General features: G+C 39.1%; 1 protein-coding gene across 1 annotated transcript; it reads left to right on the top strand.

Annotated features, from left to right (window-relative positions):
* The first annotated feature begins 512 nt into the window (after window positions 1-512).
* On the top strand, window positions 513-17,806 carry ATP6V0A2 (ATPase H+ transporting V0 subunit a2). The gene is made up of 20 exons (XM_065646159.1): window positions 513-768; window positions 2,058-2,136; window positions 3,512-3,609; window positions 4,438-4,575; window positions 5,087-5,187; window positions 5,895-6,021; window positions 6,809-6,891; window positions 7,239-7,332; window positions 7,662-7,874; window positions 8,406-8,556; window positions 9,314-9,453; window positions 10,209-10,366; window positions 11,959-12,046; window positions 12,346-12,464; window positions 12,929-13,139; window positions 13,692-13,811; window positions 14,046-14,165; window positions 14,940-15,057; window positions 15,537-15,708; window positions 16,623-17,806. The coding sequence occupies exons 1-20, from the start codon at window positions 652-654 to the stop codon at window positions 16,723-16,725; spliced, it is 2,550 nt and encodes an 849-aa protein (XP_065502231.1). The 5' UTR covers window positions 513-651; the 3' UTR covers window positions 16,726-17,806.
* Window positions 17,807-18,070: the final 264 nt, after the last annotated feature.

Here is an 18,070-nt window from a genome sequence, read left to right as displayed (position 1 = left end):
TTTCAGTTTGAGATTTTCTTGTGGTTTGGATCATACAATTAATTATCTTAGTATTTGGGAACAGACGGTCTTAGTTTATGGAAGAATTTCTGGAATCCACACACGAGTGCTATGGGAAACCTGGGGAAATGCGACTTCTGCAACATTAATGATGTATTTTCTCTTTTACGTCCTTTTGTGTGGTGAATCTGTGACTGCTGTTTTACATCCCATTTTGGGGGGTTTGCTGGTTTACCTCCCGTTTTTTGGAGTTCGCCGGTTTCCACCCCATTTTTCGGGGCTCGCCCTGAGTTGGAGGCCGCTCCCCGGGGGGACCTGCCCATAAGCGGCCCCCAGGGTTCGAGTAGGGGGTGTCAGGCCAAACGGGCCTAAGGGCTCCGGACACCCTCGGTCGGGCGGGTTCCGCGGGTCCCGCTCCGCCCGCGGTTCCCGCGCCGCCGGTTGGCCGCCGCCACGGCCCCGCCCCCCGGAAGCCGCTCGTCCCGCCCCCGGAAGCAACGGGCCCCGCCCCCCGGAAGCAGCTGGCCGCGCTGCCGGCGGCGGGCAGGGCCGCTCCGCCATGGCGGCCGCACCGGGGGCTCCCGCCGGACAGCGCGCCGCGCCGCCCCGCCGCCCGCCTCGCTGAGCCCCTCCGCCCCGCTCCGGCCCGCCATGGGCTCGCTGTTCCGCGGCGAGCCGATGTGCCTGGCACAGCTCTTCCTCCAGAGCGGCTCAGCCTACCAGTGCCTCAGCGAGGTGGGCGAGCGTGGCCTGGCCGAGTTCCGAGACGTGAGTAGCGGCCGCGGGGCCCGGGCGCCCGGCGGGTTTTCCGGGAGAACGGGGAAGGTCGAAGGACCCCGGCGCGGGGAAGGCCGAGCCGGGCGGAGCAGTTGCCGCCGGGCAGGTGTAGGGTTCGTTCCGGTGGCGCAATGTAAAAGGCTCCAGGGCCGCTTCTCACCCGTCTGTCCCCGGCTCTGACTGGCGGATGTGCGGATAATCTCTATATCGCATTCGCTGAATGCAGGGTTGAGTAGCCGAAAGTCAGAGTGGAGCCCCAGCCCTCCTGAGACTCCAGGGAGGGACGTTTCGGGGTGACACTGGCCTGCCCTCCTCACAAAAGTAGCTTAAACTTGGGTTTTTTGGCACTAGGATCCTGTGGGAGAGCCCGTTACCCACCCAAGGCCACACTGGCTTGAGATCTGTCCGCCCCACTGAGAGATCCATAGAAACACCTTAGCTACTCTGTGGGTTTATTTCTTCAGCATCACAGACTGTTGGTTTGTAAAACATATCTGTTCCTGGAGGAGAAATTTGCCTTGGAGAATCTACAGGCCTGACTAACATAAAGTTGGGGCGGGAAATAATTAACCTTGTTTCTGCGTTGTCTCATCGTAATTATATGATCTTCACTTGCTGACGGAGACTTTGGAATTTCTTCCCAGCATTCTTCAGATATATAGGTTACAAAATCTTTGCAAGGAAAGCTGGAAGAACTTAAATTAACAGCTAGTTAGTAAATATGGCAGGTAGGAGGAGACAAATCTGAAAGAATCATTACATGGATGTTATGTTGAACATACTAGTGCCATTCTGGGTATCTGACATAGCATTTATTCCAGAAATAATGTATTAATGGGTCTGATTTAGAAGCACACTCATAATATGTGGATCTATGTTAAGAGTCTTTCAAAACTTAACATTTCAAATAGATTCTGTGGAAACAGATCACAAAAATTTCCTTGTAGAAGGGTTTGTTTGCTAATTTGAAGTTGTTAAGCCGTATTTTTAAACTGTAGAAATAAGATCAGGAATGATTTCTGTAGTGGATCTGGTTATTTTGTTATTTGAGGAAAGCTAGCAAAAGGTATTGATAATTCTACTTTGTTAAAGCTTTGCTATTTGAAGACTTTTTCATCTTCGTAGATTTTCGTACCTTTCTAGCTGAAAAGCACTTTGTAGAAATAGTGCACACAGAATACATGTAAAATTTGCTCCATGAAGTCACAGAAATAGCTGTGCTTTTTCAGGGCTAGTTGCTGTTTCAAGTACCTAATAAGCATTTTGTCCTTCTCCTTCAGCTCAACCCAAATGTAAGTGTATTTCAGAGAAAATTTGTGAATGAAGTGAAGAAGTGTGAAGAAATGGAAAGAATACTTGGTGAGCTTTATGTTTGTGTCTGCCCTTTCTCGTCTGTGGCATTGATAAAGCTTCATTGCTAGAGTGGAACTGCAGTGGAGGTTTCAGCTACAGGTTTTTTAATCTTCCCAGTCTTGTATGATCTGATTGCTGTAGAATCCTGCAAAACATCCACTTGTATGAAAAACCCCACATGCATGTGCTCATATATATAGAGTCTTTATGCAGATTTTTGGAGCTGGAGACGACTGCAGCACTGAATTGAGTCAGAACATAGAGATATATTCCTTAGTTTGTGTTGATGCGGTGCCTCGGTCTGGAGTGGATCACAGAATTGTTTGGGTGGGAAGGGACCTCTTGAGATCCGCTGGTCAAGCTCCAGCTCAGGCAGGGGCAGGTGGAGCCACTTGTCAGGACTCTGCCTGGTGGGATTTTGAGCACAGAGACTCCAGAACCTCCCTGGGCAGCCTGTCCAGTGTTTTACCCCTGATCCCTGCTTCTTGGGTTTGTGAGCTGTAAAATTTACTTATGCTACAACATGTATGTGCTAAACATAGCTTAGGGTTCTTTTAAGCTTAGAAGTGAAGAAGAGTTGCTAATGTGTTGCTGATAAATAGTTGAGAGCATTTCAGTATCAACTGTTAGGAAAATGGAGACTTTACTCTGGATATTTCCTTGACTATAAGATAAACCCCATTTTTCATGTTATGTAACTCAATACTGTTGAACTTCTAAGAACCCTAAAAAATATCTCGTTATTAATAATTGTATTCACATGGTAGTTAACGAATAGAGGAGGGTATGCAGAGCATTGCAACCCAGATACAGATTCCTTTAATGTATCCCGAGGAAAAGTGACTGTTGAAGGGTTCTTTTCTTGGAATCTCTCATCAGAGGCATGTGCTGGTCATGCTAAACCATCCCAGCAGCTATTTTGGCAATCTCCCTGCCCAGCGTGAGTTGCATTTGTTGTCAAGGTTGCTTAAACTGCCTTGTTTGAACACTTTTTATTCCAAACATGAGTCCATGAACGTCAGTTTTTGGCAGATGGCACGATGAGCAGAAAGCTGTATCTTGCAGCAGCAAAGAGCTGATAGGAGATGTTAAAAGCTTCTAAAAAGTACTTGTGGTTGGAAAATTTCAGTCAGAGGACTCTGAAGATAGCTCACTCTCCAACTTCCAACACAGAAATGTTCTGTGTATTTATTCCTAGCCCCTCTTTTTCGAAGACTCTAGTGTGTGTGTTGTTGCTAAAATAAATGAATAAAATGGGTTGGGCCTGGTGCTGCAGCATGATCAGCACTGTCGATTACAGCCAAAGGTCAACTATGCAGCATTGTAGGAAGTGTGAGGAAATACCATTTCTTTTCTGATTCTGTTTTTCTTCTCACTCCAGGGTATTTAGTTCAAGAAATTAAAAAGGCGGATATTCCACTTCCTGAAGGAGATGTTGCTCCTCCTGCCCCCTTGATGAAGCACATTTTAGAAATCCAGGTAACTTCCACACAACATATGCCAAAAGTATAGCTCTGGATCTTAGAACTTTAATTCAAACTTAATTATTTGTTATCTTATGACTTGAGTTACAGTGGTGTGGTAGGAGAGGTGGAAGCATTTGCTTTTGGTTTTGTCCAGGTTGGTTTGTTTGTTTTCCTGCCAGTGTTACTTCAAAGAGTGCCAGTGAGGATTTGATATTAGCACAAAATTTCCGTGAAAGGGTCAAAGCTCACTCACGGGGTTTGCAGTCACCTGTTTGATGGATTGGCATATATTACACTGTTCCCAGCAAATAGTTTTCTGTAGATGGAGCCTTTCAGCCTCATTTATTGCTTTGGGACTTCCCCAAGGCTCTTTTCATGCATCCAACATTTCCAGGGTGTGTGGGAGTTTTACATGCCCAAGGCCCTGCAGGTTCCTGTGCTGCCTGCGTAGCAAAACATGGTGCTGTTTTCTCAGAATGCTTTTGCTGGTAGTACATTAGAAGCTTGTAAAATGCAGTTATAATTTTAAATGACATTCTGTTTTGCTGGAATTCTATTCATAGAAGAGATAAGTGTCTTGCACCCTCTACTATCTGAAGTTCTGATTCCAAGTCTGCGTTACTTAGCTCGGACACAAATTAGGGTCAGAACAGCAGACTTAACAGATGCCAGTGGAGGATCATGTGTACTCCGGACAAAGCAGACTGAGGAATAAAACCTGTGGAGCTTAAGTTAATTAAGAAATTGGGAAACTCCCATAATTGCAGCAAATTAACATGTGCTTAAAATTCTTCCTCCCCAGTATAATGGATTCTATTGTTGTTTTTTCTCCATATCTTAGGAACAGTTGCAGAAGCTGGAGACAGAATTGAGGGAAGTAACTAAAAACAAAGAAAAGCTGAGGAGAAACCTGCTCGAACTGACAGAATACACGTGCATGTTAGAGGTCACGCAAAGATTTGTCAGGAGAACATCTGAGGTACTGCCCACGTTGTTCGGCAAGGATCGTGTGTCGTGTGGCATTTTTGTTGCAATTCTAGTGAAGTGCGTGACTCGGTGCCGAGCTTTCCAGCATTGTTTGTTATTATTTGCGCTCATTACTTAAAGAACCCGGCTGGCAGCCTCTTGTGCTAGGCTGTGTTCGTATACAGAGCAAAATGCAGCCCTGAACTGAGAGGAGCTTTGCGATTTCTCTGTTGAATTGTTTGAATGTTCCTGCTGATGCCAACCGAGAATGAGGGAGTATTTGTGTTATTTTGATGCATAAATTGTGCTAAGAAATTTACCGTGTAACCTTTGCAACACTGACTGTAATTGCTAAGAGCGGTGTGCTTGAGATCCCAAGATCTTTCCGTTGTCTGAATTGAAAACAGGAAAGGGTTTTATATTTTTATTGAAATAAATTGATTACCTTTTCTGATTTTGAATAACAAATGAAAAGTGTTTTTTTTTTTCTGAAAGCTATGAATGATCTTTCTTTTATTTGCTAGTATGAATCCCATTTACATGCAAACTATGAAGAATTTCCGTCTGTGGAAAATGAGCCGTTAGTGGATTACAACTGTATGCACAGACTGGGCGCCAAGCTGGGGTAGGTTCAGTCCACCTGTGCTGTTTCAAAACTGCTTGGTGAGCTGCTGTAAATAATGGGCTGTTTTCTTAGAAGATGGGATGTAGTGCGAGTCTGGTGACTTCAGATGAGCCAAACAGTTTTAGACAGAGTAGGAGTTTGACCTAAACGTACCTTTGTAACAAAATTGGATTATTTGAAGAGACAAGTAGGAGAGCACCACAAAACTGTCAGAAAGCTGTTGTCAAACCATGTATGTATGTTAAGGAAAATCTCTAGATGCTCTAAATCCTCTACCCTTCGGACTCTGTTTTTCTAGGATAAACACACAGTTTTTAATCATGTGGTAGTGTCAGTTTTAAATGTGACATTATTAATGGTATTGCCTACTCGCCTTTAAAACGATGCATGGATACTGCTCTCCACAACACCATTATAAGAGAGTATCTTATCAAGAAAAAATGAAGAACTGTACTATCACATAAAGCAATTATATTAAATATAATTCTAGTCGCGTGCTGAGGCCTACAGTCTGTTTGTTTTCCAAACAGAAATTGTGTCTCTGTTTTATATACTGGTTGCATCCTGTTTAGGGCGACTTTTCCTTCTCTAGATGTGGCACATGTTAAATTATTGTGACTACGTGATGCTGAGTGATGAGGTACTCTGATTTTTTAATTTTTCTTGCGGATTTTAGCTTATTTTTCAGATATTTCTTTTTTCCATAGATTCATATCTGGGTTAATTCACATGACAAAAGTGGAAGCATTTGAAAAAATGCTGTGGAGAGCCTGCAAAGGATACACTATTCTTACATATGCAGAGTTGGACGAATGTCTGGAAGATCCAGACACAGTGAGTAAACATTTTAACTATCAATTTATTTTGTTTGTACTTTGCATAAGATTTGGAAGAATTGCTGCTCAGGTCTGCACTGAATGTAAATTATTTCCTGGTGCGCTTGGAGGGAAAACTATTTTAAGGTATTAGAACGTGTAAGACCTTAAAATTAGAGATCTTGATGCCACTGTAACTATAGGTCTGTCAATTAATTTATCACGGTTCAGCTTGATAAGTGCAGAAATTCATTGTGGAATAGCAGTGACTTTACGATTGGCTACCTTGATCAAAATACGTGGCATAAATGGCTGCTTGGATATTTATTAACTGGGTCTGTACAGTGCATTACCTTTTAATAGTCGTTTTATTTGTTTGCTCAGTAGTTAAGGAAAAAAGCCTCAGGAGCACAGTTGGTTTTCTGTGAATTTGTTTCTCTGAACTTATTAGCTTTTTGTAAATCAGCAATTATGGTTGCCTAATCTGTCACTTTAAAATTTTGCTTAGATTCTAATCTGTAACGTTTTAAATTTTTAGGACTTTTTTTGTTACTAATAATTCTGAGATGGTAAAATATTTTTAAAATTTTCCCTGAAAACCTCTTCTGTTTTTCTCTAACATACCAAAAAAAGAAAGATATTGGTGCACTTAAATTTTATTTTTTGATCTTCACTAAAATGGTGGAAGGTTACTGCTACTAAGACAGCTTTTTCTAATTTTTCAAATTTGTTATTTTGCTCTCTAATTATATCACAATGGAATTGTTGGTTAAAAACAAACTTCATCATCTTTGTTTGTTTTTTAGGGTGAAACCACAAAATGGTTTGTTTTTTTAGTGTCCTATTGGGGTGAACAAATTGGCCAGAAAGTTAAGAAGATTTGTGATTGGTAAGAAGTAAAACTAATATATATGTAATGTCTTTATACCTGGGTTATTTTCTTGTAAGTTTTCCCCCTGCTCACCTTCCTTATAAGTGTTGCATTTTAGGCGAGGTTTTGAAGTTCAATTTGTTCCTCCCCCGACGTTGCATCTAGCTTTATAATTATGCAATACACAAATAAACGTGAGAGTCATTTTATCTGCAGTCCTTATGAAGTACAGGCAAAATACCGACTCTCAGTTCAATCTGTTCTGTGGTTATTTAATGGCGTGTTGCAGATTGTCTGGGGCGTGGGGTTGGGTGTTTGTTTTTGTTTAGTTTGGTTATTTAACCCCAATTTCTGGTTTTCTGTAGCTATCACTGTCATGTGTACCCCTATCCCAATACCACGGAGGAGCGCAGGGCGGTTGTTGAAGGACTAAATGTTCGTATTCAGGATCTTCATACTGTAAGTAAATATTAAACAGCATTCCCTTTGCTGTAGTTATTGCACTATAGGAAATCATTTGACGAATCACAGCATTAAGTACATTAATATGTTTCAAAAATACATGCAGCTTCGGATTGAACGTGACTGTATGTGATGTCCCTGGTCTTCTGCTGCTTGTAGCTATTAAACTTCAGGGCATTTGGCATTTCCTTCTGTTCTAAGCAGCAGTTAGCGTGCCCTCCAAAAAATGTGATCCAATGTTGGACAAATACTGGGTGCTCTTACTGCAGTTAACACAACCACTCCTGCGTTTGAATGAAATCTTTGTGTTTTTTTCTTGGACAAAGGTGCTGCATAAAACTGAGGATTACTTACGCCAAGTCTTGTGTAAAGCATCTGAATCCATCTATACGTGGGTTATCCAGGTGAAGAAGATGAAAGCCATTTATCATGTACTCAACCTGTGCAGTTTTGATGTCACAAATAAATGTTTAATCGCTGAGGTTTGGTGTCCGGTGGCTGATCTGCAGAATTTGCGCCATGCCTTGGAGGAAGGTTCAGTAAGTCAGCTGAATATTCCGCGTAAAACCTTAATCCTGAACTAACTATACAGAAGAATAAAATTATTATTTAAAATAGGCTTAAAGCAGGCACAGGCAGGGCTGGGTCTCTGTGAACTAATATAAAACAATTTATTTATTAGCAGAGCCTTTATTTAATATTATGTTGGGTTTGGTGTTGTGGGGTTTTTGTGTTTGTTTCTTGATAAGAACTTGTGTTGAACTCAAGTCTGACTGGGCTCACAATGGTATTTGCAGTCAAGTAGAAGGTGCTAATTCCCTTGTGTTAGTTATGTTGAGCGCGGCTCCATCTTTTTGTTTTGCTAGAGGGAATTTTTAGTAATTAGTAGTAATTTAGTAATTTAGTAGTAATTTAGTAATTTTTTTTAAGAAGGCACAAAGGGAAAAAATGTTAAATTTGGGGCTGAGTTTCAGGATCAGTGAAACTGAGACAGAAAATGTTTTCCTTTGATTAGATTAAGTATCAACTGAGTTTTTACATAAGTCTGTCTTCTTTCTGTCTGTAATTAGAGGAAGAGCGGAGCTACAGTTTCTTCATTCATGAATACCATCCCAACAACGCAACCTCCTCCAACTTTGATACGTACCAATAAATTCACCTCAGGGTTCCAAAACATTGTTGATGCTTATGGAGTTGGAAACTATGGAGAAGTGAATCCAGGTTGGTCCTTCTGAAATCTGAACTGGGAGCTGTGCTGTGGTTGCTGCTTTGCCTTGTTACGTGTTTAAAGACCTTGCTAAACTAGCCAGTAGTAAAGGCCAAATGGTGACGACTATACTGCTAATTAGTAGCTGGTTTAAAATTTCAGTAGCTCATCAAAAGTACAAATGGTGCTCCAAGCAGCAAAACAGTAAAATGGGATTTGATTTTGCTGAGTTATTTTAGCATTCAAGATGCTGATAATAGCTGTATAACGTTTAGTTATATATTTTACCTTGGATGAGATATTTAGGGGAAAAAAGAAAACTTCGGTAATGGCTGTTGATCTCACTGAGGTGTGGAGCTCATCACTTGAAAAACTCCAGCTTGTTGTATAGCCCAGTTAGTTTAATGTCTTTATGTATTTTTGCAGCTACACTATGTCGTGCTGTAGAGGAGAACGTACGTTATAGTGCAGAGCCAAAATAGCCATGGAGGAAGAACTGCTTGTTTGGGTTTTATTTCCTGGCCTCATTATCCACAGAATTGTCAGCTAATGCTCAGCTGCGGAGTTGTCCTTGCTAAGGGATATACACAAGCAAGCTTTAAGTTAAATTTATAGTGTGGGTGGCAAGTCTATTAGCAGGGGGTAAAATGTCTTTCAAACTTAAAGCTGAAAATTGTGTGAGTGGTTCAAGTAGTTGAATCGCTTAAGCATAATTCGGATAACAACATCTGTCATGCGGTGTGCCTGAAATCTGTTCAATTGTCATTTCAGCTCTCTACACCATCATCACTTTTCCCTTCTTGTTTGCGGTTATGTTTGGAGACTTTGGGCATGGTCTGCTAATGCTCATCTTTGCACTCCTGACAATACTGTATGAAAACCACCCGAGATTACAAAGATCACAAGATGAGGTAAAAGGAATTACAAATAATTTACTCCCCATCCAGCAAGATAATTTCAACTGAATAGTTACCGTGTTTCTGAAAAGTACTATTTATTGCACGTGTATTAGACTGCTTTTTTCCCTTCGTTTCAGGTTTTTCTGTGTTTAAAGTTGCCATATTCCTCGAGATTAATGTGATATCTTAACAAACTACTCACTTTTTTTTTTTTTTTGAAAGGGCAGAAATAATGCAGTTGGACTGAAAGACTGGCAAAAATTGATAGTGTTGGGCTTGTTTTCCTTCTGCTAGGGCCACGTAGGGATGTGCGTTTTACAGAATGTGGTTAGTGACTAACACCAGGAGAATATTATTTTTCAAATTCCCTCTTCTTTTATTGTTTCTGAAAAGGAGTTGTAGTTTGAAATTTATTTAGCTTAATTTTAACTATTTTTTTAATAATATGGGGTTGGAATGCATTAGAATTATATTTAATTAAGAATGGCTGCAATCGTGTTAACTTCTTGAAAACTAATCCTGGGATTATGTTACTATTTGGTAACGGACATTTGTAAATTGTATTTAACATGCTTAAAGCAAAATTCTTTGTGTTACATTTGATTTGCCTTAGGTTTCTTCATAGTCCTAATGAATGTTCACAGGAATTTTTAGTTTTAAGAAATCTTTGTATGGCCAAAAGGTGTTTTTCTTAGAAATGTCTAGATGATGATTGCTCTCTTAGCAGATGGTGTTCTCTATTTTTTCTGTTTTTCCAATACTTACAGATAATGAAGATGTTATTTGAAGGCCGATACGTTATTTTATTAATGGGTCTGTTTTCTGTATACACTGGATTGATCTATAATGACTGTTTTTCAAAGTCGTTAAATATATTTGGTTCTGGATGGAACGTTTCAGCAATGTTTGAACAGAAGGCTTGGCGGTAAGCGTGTCTCCGCTATACCATTAAACCCAAAATGTGCTTCCTGCAACAGTTTAACCCTTTTGCTCACCCGTTTTAATCATCCTTTAATTGAGAGTAGTAAGTAAATGTAGTGAAATCTAGCAAAATCTAGTTAAGGTAGCAAGTGCTACTGCACTAAGGGCTAAGTGATACATCTATCCTTAGAATAAAAAAGGCAGTAATAGTTATTTTAAACCAAAAAAACCCCTTGTTATCTTAAATTAGGAAATCCACAGAGAACACAATTTCTTGCAAAACCACTATTAGAATTTGATTATATTTAATTCAGTCAATCTGTCAGGTTAATCTTATATTTATTAGTGTTGCTTTCCTGGATTGACATGTCCTTAGTCACCTGGAACATTTTCTAGAATATATCATTTGGTATAGATGACAATCAGTCTTCTCCTGGAACAAATTCTCTTGCAATACCCTGCTGTTATATGATAGCCAGTAACTTGTAGTGATTAAAAACTGCAGCTGGCATGATAGTATCTTTTTATCAGTAGTAAGAACTTGCACCTAATTTTATGAGGTGATGTTTCTAGGGTTTAGTCAGTCTCTAAACCTTCTTAGAGGTGTTTTGCGTCTTTTTTTGGTCTCACAAAGGTGTTACAAATGGCTGGAGTCTACAGTAGCATTGTAAAATCTTAACAGAAGGCACCAGGACTTTGTCTTGTGTATTCTTTTTATTCACGAAAAATGCACTGCCTGTGTTGTGGTTTGTCTTTATGCTAATGGTTTTAGTTTGTCTCCAGTTCTATAGTCTTCAGGAGAGGAGTAGAAAACAGAAGGCTAGTTTGGGAGAAAATTGGCCTAGGTCATGCTTGTGGAATGAACAGCCAGGCAGCATTGCCATCTACTGTAAGAAGTTAACAATTAATGAAATAAGTGAATTACCTAGCAATCATTAGTCTCTGCATAGCTTTTCTTGAGAGTAAAAAAAAAAAAAAAAAAAAGAAAAAAGCAGGCTATGTGAATTGTCAAACCTACTTTTTCACGAAGTGGAAAACCTCATTGTTTTAAATACCAAAGGGCCAAGATACCTCAGATGTTCACAGCATCTCGTTTTGCCTCAAAAGCAGGAAGTGGCTTGAAATGGTCAAGTCAAACCCCTTGACTTTGGTTAAAATGTGAACGGGTCGTGAGTGCTGTGTTAAGAAAAACTATATGAAGTTATAGTGGAAACTGATCCAAATGCAAAAGGGAGAAAATAGGTCATTTTTTCTTTGAGTGTTTGTTAGTGAATTTTATAGAGAAACAAATTATGAGCTTTTAAAATGAAACCTTCCGTTCTGGGGAAATGAGAAATAAAATCCAGAAACTTTCCTTTCAAAGGCAGTTAGTGCAAATTAAGCCCAGATTGGGAGTTTCTAGAGATTTTTTTTCCCTTTTGCTATTGATTTTATTAGTCAGGCCCTTTGTGCTTGGAAATCCTTTTATTCTGTTACAGTCTGACTGGACAAGCTGGTCATATAAAGGAAAGGAGTAGTGTCGTGCAGAACTGAAAGTATATGTTGTCACTATGTTTAAACAGCGTCAAATCTGATTGTGTTTTTCTTTCTCGGCAGTCCTGAGGATATGAATAATCATTTTTTAACACTGGATCCAAATGTTACTGGTGTATACAATAGAGCTTATCCCTTCGGAATTGATCCGGTTAGTTTTATTCTTTTAAATTATCCATTTGTGATGATTAGTCATTTGTAAATTTGATTTCGGTGTATTAGAAAGATAAATTTTACTATAGGAAAAATACATTTTTGCTTGCATCCTTCATTCATAAAGAGCTTTTCCCCTAACAAAGTCAAAGAAATATTTGACTATTTTCACAAAACTCAGGTTTCAGTTGTGATCCCCCTTTGAGGTAGTATTTAGGTCTCCAGTAGGGAAAAGATATGGTTTTATTCCTTCTGTTACACTGTTCATTGATGCTGGTTTTGTTTTATCATCTTCAGATCTGGAATTTGGCAAGCAACCGTCTCAGTTTTTTAAATTCTTTCAAAATGAAAATGTCTGTGATTTTTGGAGTGACTCACATGACGTTTGGAGTTGTATTGGGAGTATTTAACCACTTGTAAGTACAAGAAGATAAATATTAACATTATTGTTTTTGTGAAGTCTTGAATCATAATGGTTAATTTGGTTAAGAGAAACTTGGAACAATTTTTAAAAAACAGAATAATAGTAATGGTGAAAATTTTCTTAAAAGAACACTAACAGAGAGGTCTTCCTTCACATAAATAGGATGATGGATCAGTATTATGCTAAAAAAACTGAAGACATCAATTAAAACAAGATTTTATTTCACTTGTTGCCGAATAGAGATAGATGCCTCTTATGGCCTTGATTTCCACTGAAATACCTCATTAAAATTTCACTGAATTTGAAGAAATCAGTTCTGGATTATAGTTTCAGTCTTGCTACTTCAAAGTGCTGGGTACCGTTCTCTTTTATTGAAATCATGTTTGGGCAACGTATTTATCTTGATCTTTCTTTGTAAAACTGATTTTCATTTTTTTCTCCATTTTTCTCTTTTAGGCATTTCAAGAAGAAGTATAATATTTATTTGGTTTTTCTTCCCGAACTTTTATTCATGATGTGCATCTTTGGCTACCTGGTGTTTCTGATCTTCTATAAATGGTTAGCATACTCCGCAGAGGACTCTACATCTGCTCCTAGTATTCTGATTCAGTTTATTAACATGTTCCTCTTTACTGGTGGTGAAATGGAGGTTTTCTACACCGGACAGGTTAGTAACGTTCTTCCAAACTTCCCAAAATCCTGTGTTCCCTGTGCAGGAAACACTTTACCAGTCATGAAACCTGAGTGTTCCCCTGGGAAGGGGAATGTATCAGACTAAGGGGAAGTTGAATAAACATTATGATTAAATAATATATTTACTCTTTTATTTGTTGTAAGATTTTATGTAGTGACTTGTGAAAACATCTGTTTCTAGAATGAAGTCTCCCAAATTGAAATTAAGGCTAGTTAACAGTCTCATGCCTGTAATTTTGATGCTTTTCTATGTGCTGTAAATAATATTACTAAACTTAATCTAGAAGATTAAGGCATTACTGATACTGAATTTAGTAAGACTGTGAAGATGCTGCATGTCTGTAACCCAATTCGAGGGACTGATTAAGTAAAATACTTGGGTGCATGTTCAATTTGGACTCCATGCCCACTGAAATCAGTAGTATTTTTCTCCTGCTTAAACAGGCCCTCCAAGAAAAATGAGCAGGCTTTTCCTACTTCTGATTTTGTGATCTAATCTCATTTTCTTTCCTTCCCCCACAAACAGGTTGCTCTACAGAGGTTTTTACTCAGTATTGCTTTTCTTTCTGTTCCTGTAATGCTTTTTGGTAAACCACTGTATTTGTATTGGTTGCACAGTGGCCGCCGAGGCATCAGAATGTACAGGGTGAGTATTGAGAGGCACGATTTCTGCAGTATAGAAGAATTCAGCTGGTGTTGTATCGCATATAATGTCTTTACTAGATATTTCCACTCAACTTCAAAAGTTTTTGACTGTAACACATAATAGTGCTTTGTTCCTCTAGCTCTATTCTTGTCTTTGCCTGTGACTACTTGAAATAAATTTTAAAAATGACACTGGCAGTCCACTTTGAAGACATGATATGTTTCAATTTTGTAGAGTGGCTACAAGCTAGTTCGAAAAGAAAGTGAAGAAGAGCTTTCTCTGCTGAGATGTCACGATGCAGAAGAAGGAAGCAGTCACGCAGACAGTGGGCACAGAGAGAGGGATGGAGAGGAGGTAATGGTTTTACTTAATCTCTACTTTGTATGTCCCTAAAAGCAAATTAAAGTGAAAAATCAAGGTGATAATCTGTACACTGAGTCCCTACAAGTTTTCAAGAAAATCAGCCGAGCCTTTACCTTGATGCCTGAATACAATTTACTTATTTGTTGCTATTTTTTATCATTATTTCTTGGTATATTCAGACTGCTACAGTAAACCACAATCTATGTGCAGTGGAGAACAGGAAGAGGGCTTTATTTGCATCTATGGAATTTGTCTTAAATTGAAGAGTGGGATAAAAGTCCTGGGGTTTGTATGGTTTTATGGATTCTTAAAATTGAGGCAAGAGCATGACTGCCCAGCTTCCTGTTAATAAATCCTGGCTTTTCATCCAGACAAAAGTCTTTTCATGTCTGCAAATCACATCTTGTGATGAGGATTATTTCTAAAGGCGGTTGGGAGACATGGGTGGCATTCCTGGTCCCCAGCTGTTGCTGCTGGTTACTTTGGGCAAACTATAGCATCTGATTATTTTTTAAGGTCATCTCTGCAATAACGATCTTAAACACAGCAGATTTTTTTTTTAACTTGGTATGAAATCAGTGTATTAACCTTTAATAGAAGTTAAACACAGCAGATTTTTTTTTTTTTAACTTGGTATGAAATCAGTGTATTAACCTTTAATGGAAGTTTTCTTCCACATATATTAAGATTTGCAGATGAATGTTTTTGCTCTCTCATGCTGTACTATCTTGTTTAAATGGATACAAATGTGTTTTTATATTTTAGTTTAATTTTGCAGATGTTTTTATGAATCAAGCAATTCATACCATTGAATACTGTCTAGGATGTATTTCTAATACAGCCTCATATCTGAGACTCTGGGCATTAAGTCTTGCTCATGCACGTAAGTGTGTTGTTTTTTTCTTTTCATCTGTCTTGATTTTTAATGCTGGTTAGAGGGGGGCTGGCCTGTTGAAGTGATATTACGATGCAATTATCTTTTCCTTAATTAAAAAAAAAAATCCCTGTTTGAACTAATCATTATCTATGGAAAGCCCCCCAAACTAAAATTGTGACTTTATTGTTTGGAATCTTGTCGTTTTCTTCATTGATTGCTCTGTGTTGTAAAGACGCTGGTTATCTGAGCAATGTTACCTCACATTATAGTGTAGCAGCACTCACGGCACAATTTCCTATTTTCCATTGATTGACCAGTTTGGAAGGTATTTAGGCACTTGCTGAAGTCTTAGTGTCATGGTGTAAAATGTTGACATCAGTAGATTATTTTGAAATTGAGATGTACATTTAAGTATTTGGGGAGGCGAGAGCAAATAGCTGTGTGTGACGGAGTTGATTATGAAATTTTTTTTTTTTTATTAATAGAGCTATCAGAAGTTCTATGGCAAATGGTGATGAGAGTGGGTCTTCGTGTGGACACAACGTACGGTGTCTTACTGCTAGTCCCTGTTCTAGCCTTTTTTGCTGTGCTAACGATTTTTATTCTTTTGGTCATGGAGGGGCTTTCTGCTTTTCTCCATGCCATACGACTTCACTGGTAAGTTTTAAATCTTTTGATACCGCTTCAGCATATACTGGCTTGTTTAAAATGAATTTTTGTGTCAAAATATTACATGCCTTATTAAAAAGAAAAGTGTAAAATTCAACAGCGTAATGCTACCTTAATAGATTTATCTAATCACATTAAATAAATGGCTTGTTAGTTGAATGTGATTGTTCCTCTGGAATATTTTCAGTAAATTCGAATATTATATTGGCTTATGATGCATATTAACCTCTGCCACATTCGGAGTTGATTTTGGTGCAAAGTGTGAGTACGTTTGATTTATATTATTGCAGCTTTTCATACTGTAAAATATTAGTAATATGCATAAGTATTTTTAATTTCAGTCTGGTTCTATCACAGAGTGGCTCCAGTCTATTTTATTTATCTGGTTCAACAGAACAATTTATATTAGCAAGCAAAACTTCTGTTTAGCTGGGGCTGCCAACCCTTAAGTATTTTAATCCTTTCTTAGTCTTAATATCATGAATTCCGCACGTTGGCGTGGATTCAGAGAATATTTAGTTTGAAACCTGATGAAATCTACAGTGTAAGAAAAGGCAGTGTATATATACAGTGTATAAACATGAGGCAAAGCTATATGCCATACAGAGTGCTGTCCTCATGGTATTACATATTTGCAAAACAATTAACTGCAACTAACTCAAAAACAAATTAGTAAGACAGAAATGAGAAATGAGCCATCACAGCACAATGTAACGTGTTTGAGTCTCTTGAGAAACACGGAATTTGCCTTGTACTGTGCTGGGAAGGGTAAATAGCTGCACAGAAAGTGTGACAGGATTAGGATTTGTTTTGTTCAGCCTCCTGTGTTGCACAGTTCTATCCCTTGACAACTGGTCGTTTCGGATTAATTTATAGATTCTGTTATTTTTGTCTCGTTTCAGGGTGGAATTTCAGAACAAGTTCTACTCTGGTGGAGGATACAAGTTTACGCCTTTCTCTTTTAAGCACATTTCTTTACATTTTAATAAAGATGATATGGCATAGTTTGGCTGCTGTCAGCAGAAATGTTTGGAATTGTCTGCAAAATAATCATGTGATTGGACTTCACCTGTGAATGGTTTCTTGTAGGACAAAGTGTTTTTCACTGATTGCCTTATAATGCAGCCAAATAATTCTGTAATACATACCTCCCATAGAAATATATAGCAGATCTGGAGCATCTTGTAAAGTATATAGATATAAACCGTACATTTTTCTTGATAAACTAAATTAATTTTATTCTTAAAGAAAAAGTCGTTACTGCTTGTTCTGAAACGAGTGTAGGCAATTTTTTTTGCTGAGTCTTTTTATTTTCTTGAATGGGGTTACTTTTAAGTTATCTAAACGACTTTTAATCATATTAAACATTCCTTACTAATCACATACTTAAGCAAGCTACCATCTCACACACTTTGGGAACAACTGAGCAATGCAACAGAAACAATGTGTGTTTTCAGTATCTATTCCAGAAGGAGTAGGAAATGTAAATTTATACAGCCATGCAACGTGCTCTTTTTTTGGCCATGTTGAAAACTGCACTGAAATTAACTTTATTCTGAGTTCTGCCCGAAGTTACTACTTTAATTTTTCAGAAGCCAGAGTGATCTCTAGTTTTATGGAAGACTGGAAGTATCAGCCCTCTTCTTTCCTTGTAGTGAGGAGCTTTACGTGCTGTTTTGCAAAGCGATTTGTGTGCAGTGACCCTGATGGGTAAAAGCCTCAGAAAAAGTCTCGCACTGTCTGGTGAGGACTCAAATAAAAGAATCAAACTGCCTACAAGGAATTTTTATCCTGGGTTCTATTTTTACAGTGTGATCCTATGTGGAGTTTCTACTCCTAGGAGTAACTTTTGCACAGGGAATGGAGAATTGGTCTTGGATCCGTTTGTTTGGCTGTAAGGACATAATTGGAGTGTAACTTATTTGATGTTGTTGAACCAAAGTTTATACTGAATGGGTGGAAAGAGGTAGTTTTGTATTATTTTTGTATCGCTGTGAAAAGGGGGGGCATTACCACCATGTTTTAACATCTGTGCCGTAAGAACAGCAGCAGTTCAATTTTGCACTTGTTTCATACGAATTCCGAATAAAACCTCGTTTGTGTTGCTCGGGCCCTCACGTTTTTGCGTAGCCCTTTCCCTGCACCTGGCGAGGCTGCACCTGGCGAGGCTGGAGACGCACGGCCTGCCGACCCGCGGCCCCTCCACGGGGGAGCCCGTCCCCGTCCCCCGCGGCCCCTCCACGGGGGAGCCCGTCCCCGTCCCCCGCGTTTCCCGCCGCTCCTGAGGTAAAAGCGCCCGTGAGGGCGGCGGGCAGGCGACGGTTGCGCGCGAGGCGGCCGTTGCGCGCGC

This window comes from Caloenas nicobarica, chromosome 16 (assembly GCF_036013445.1).
Source record: "Caloenas nicobarica isolate bCalNic1 chromosome 16, bCalNic1.hap1, whole genome shotgun sequence".
Lineage (NCBI taxonomy): Eukaryota > Metazoa > Chordata > Aves > Columbiformes > Columbidae > Caloenas > Caloenas nicobarica.
Note: the sequence above shows the minus strand (reverse complement) of the source record. Positions and strands in the feature narration are given on the sequence as shown.

What these genes read in the sequence shown, in the direction of transcription:
- ATP6V0A2 (XM_065646159.1), top strand. Translation starts at nt 652, where the DNA reads ATGGGCTCGCTGTTCCGCGGCGAGCCGATGTGCCTGGCACAGCTCTTC. An exon ending in AGAAATGGAAAGAATACTTG is followed by an intron (nt 2,137 to 3,511) that starts GTGAGCTTTATG and finishes TTCTCACTCCAG; the next exon opens with GGTATTTAGTTCAAGAAATT. An exon ending in GAGGCATCAGAATGTACAGG is followed by an intron (nt 13,812 to 14,045) that starts GTGAGTATTGAG and finishes TCAATTTTGTAG; the next exon opens with AGTGGCTACAAGCTAGTTCG.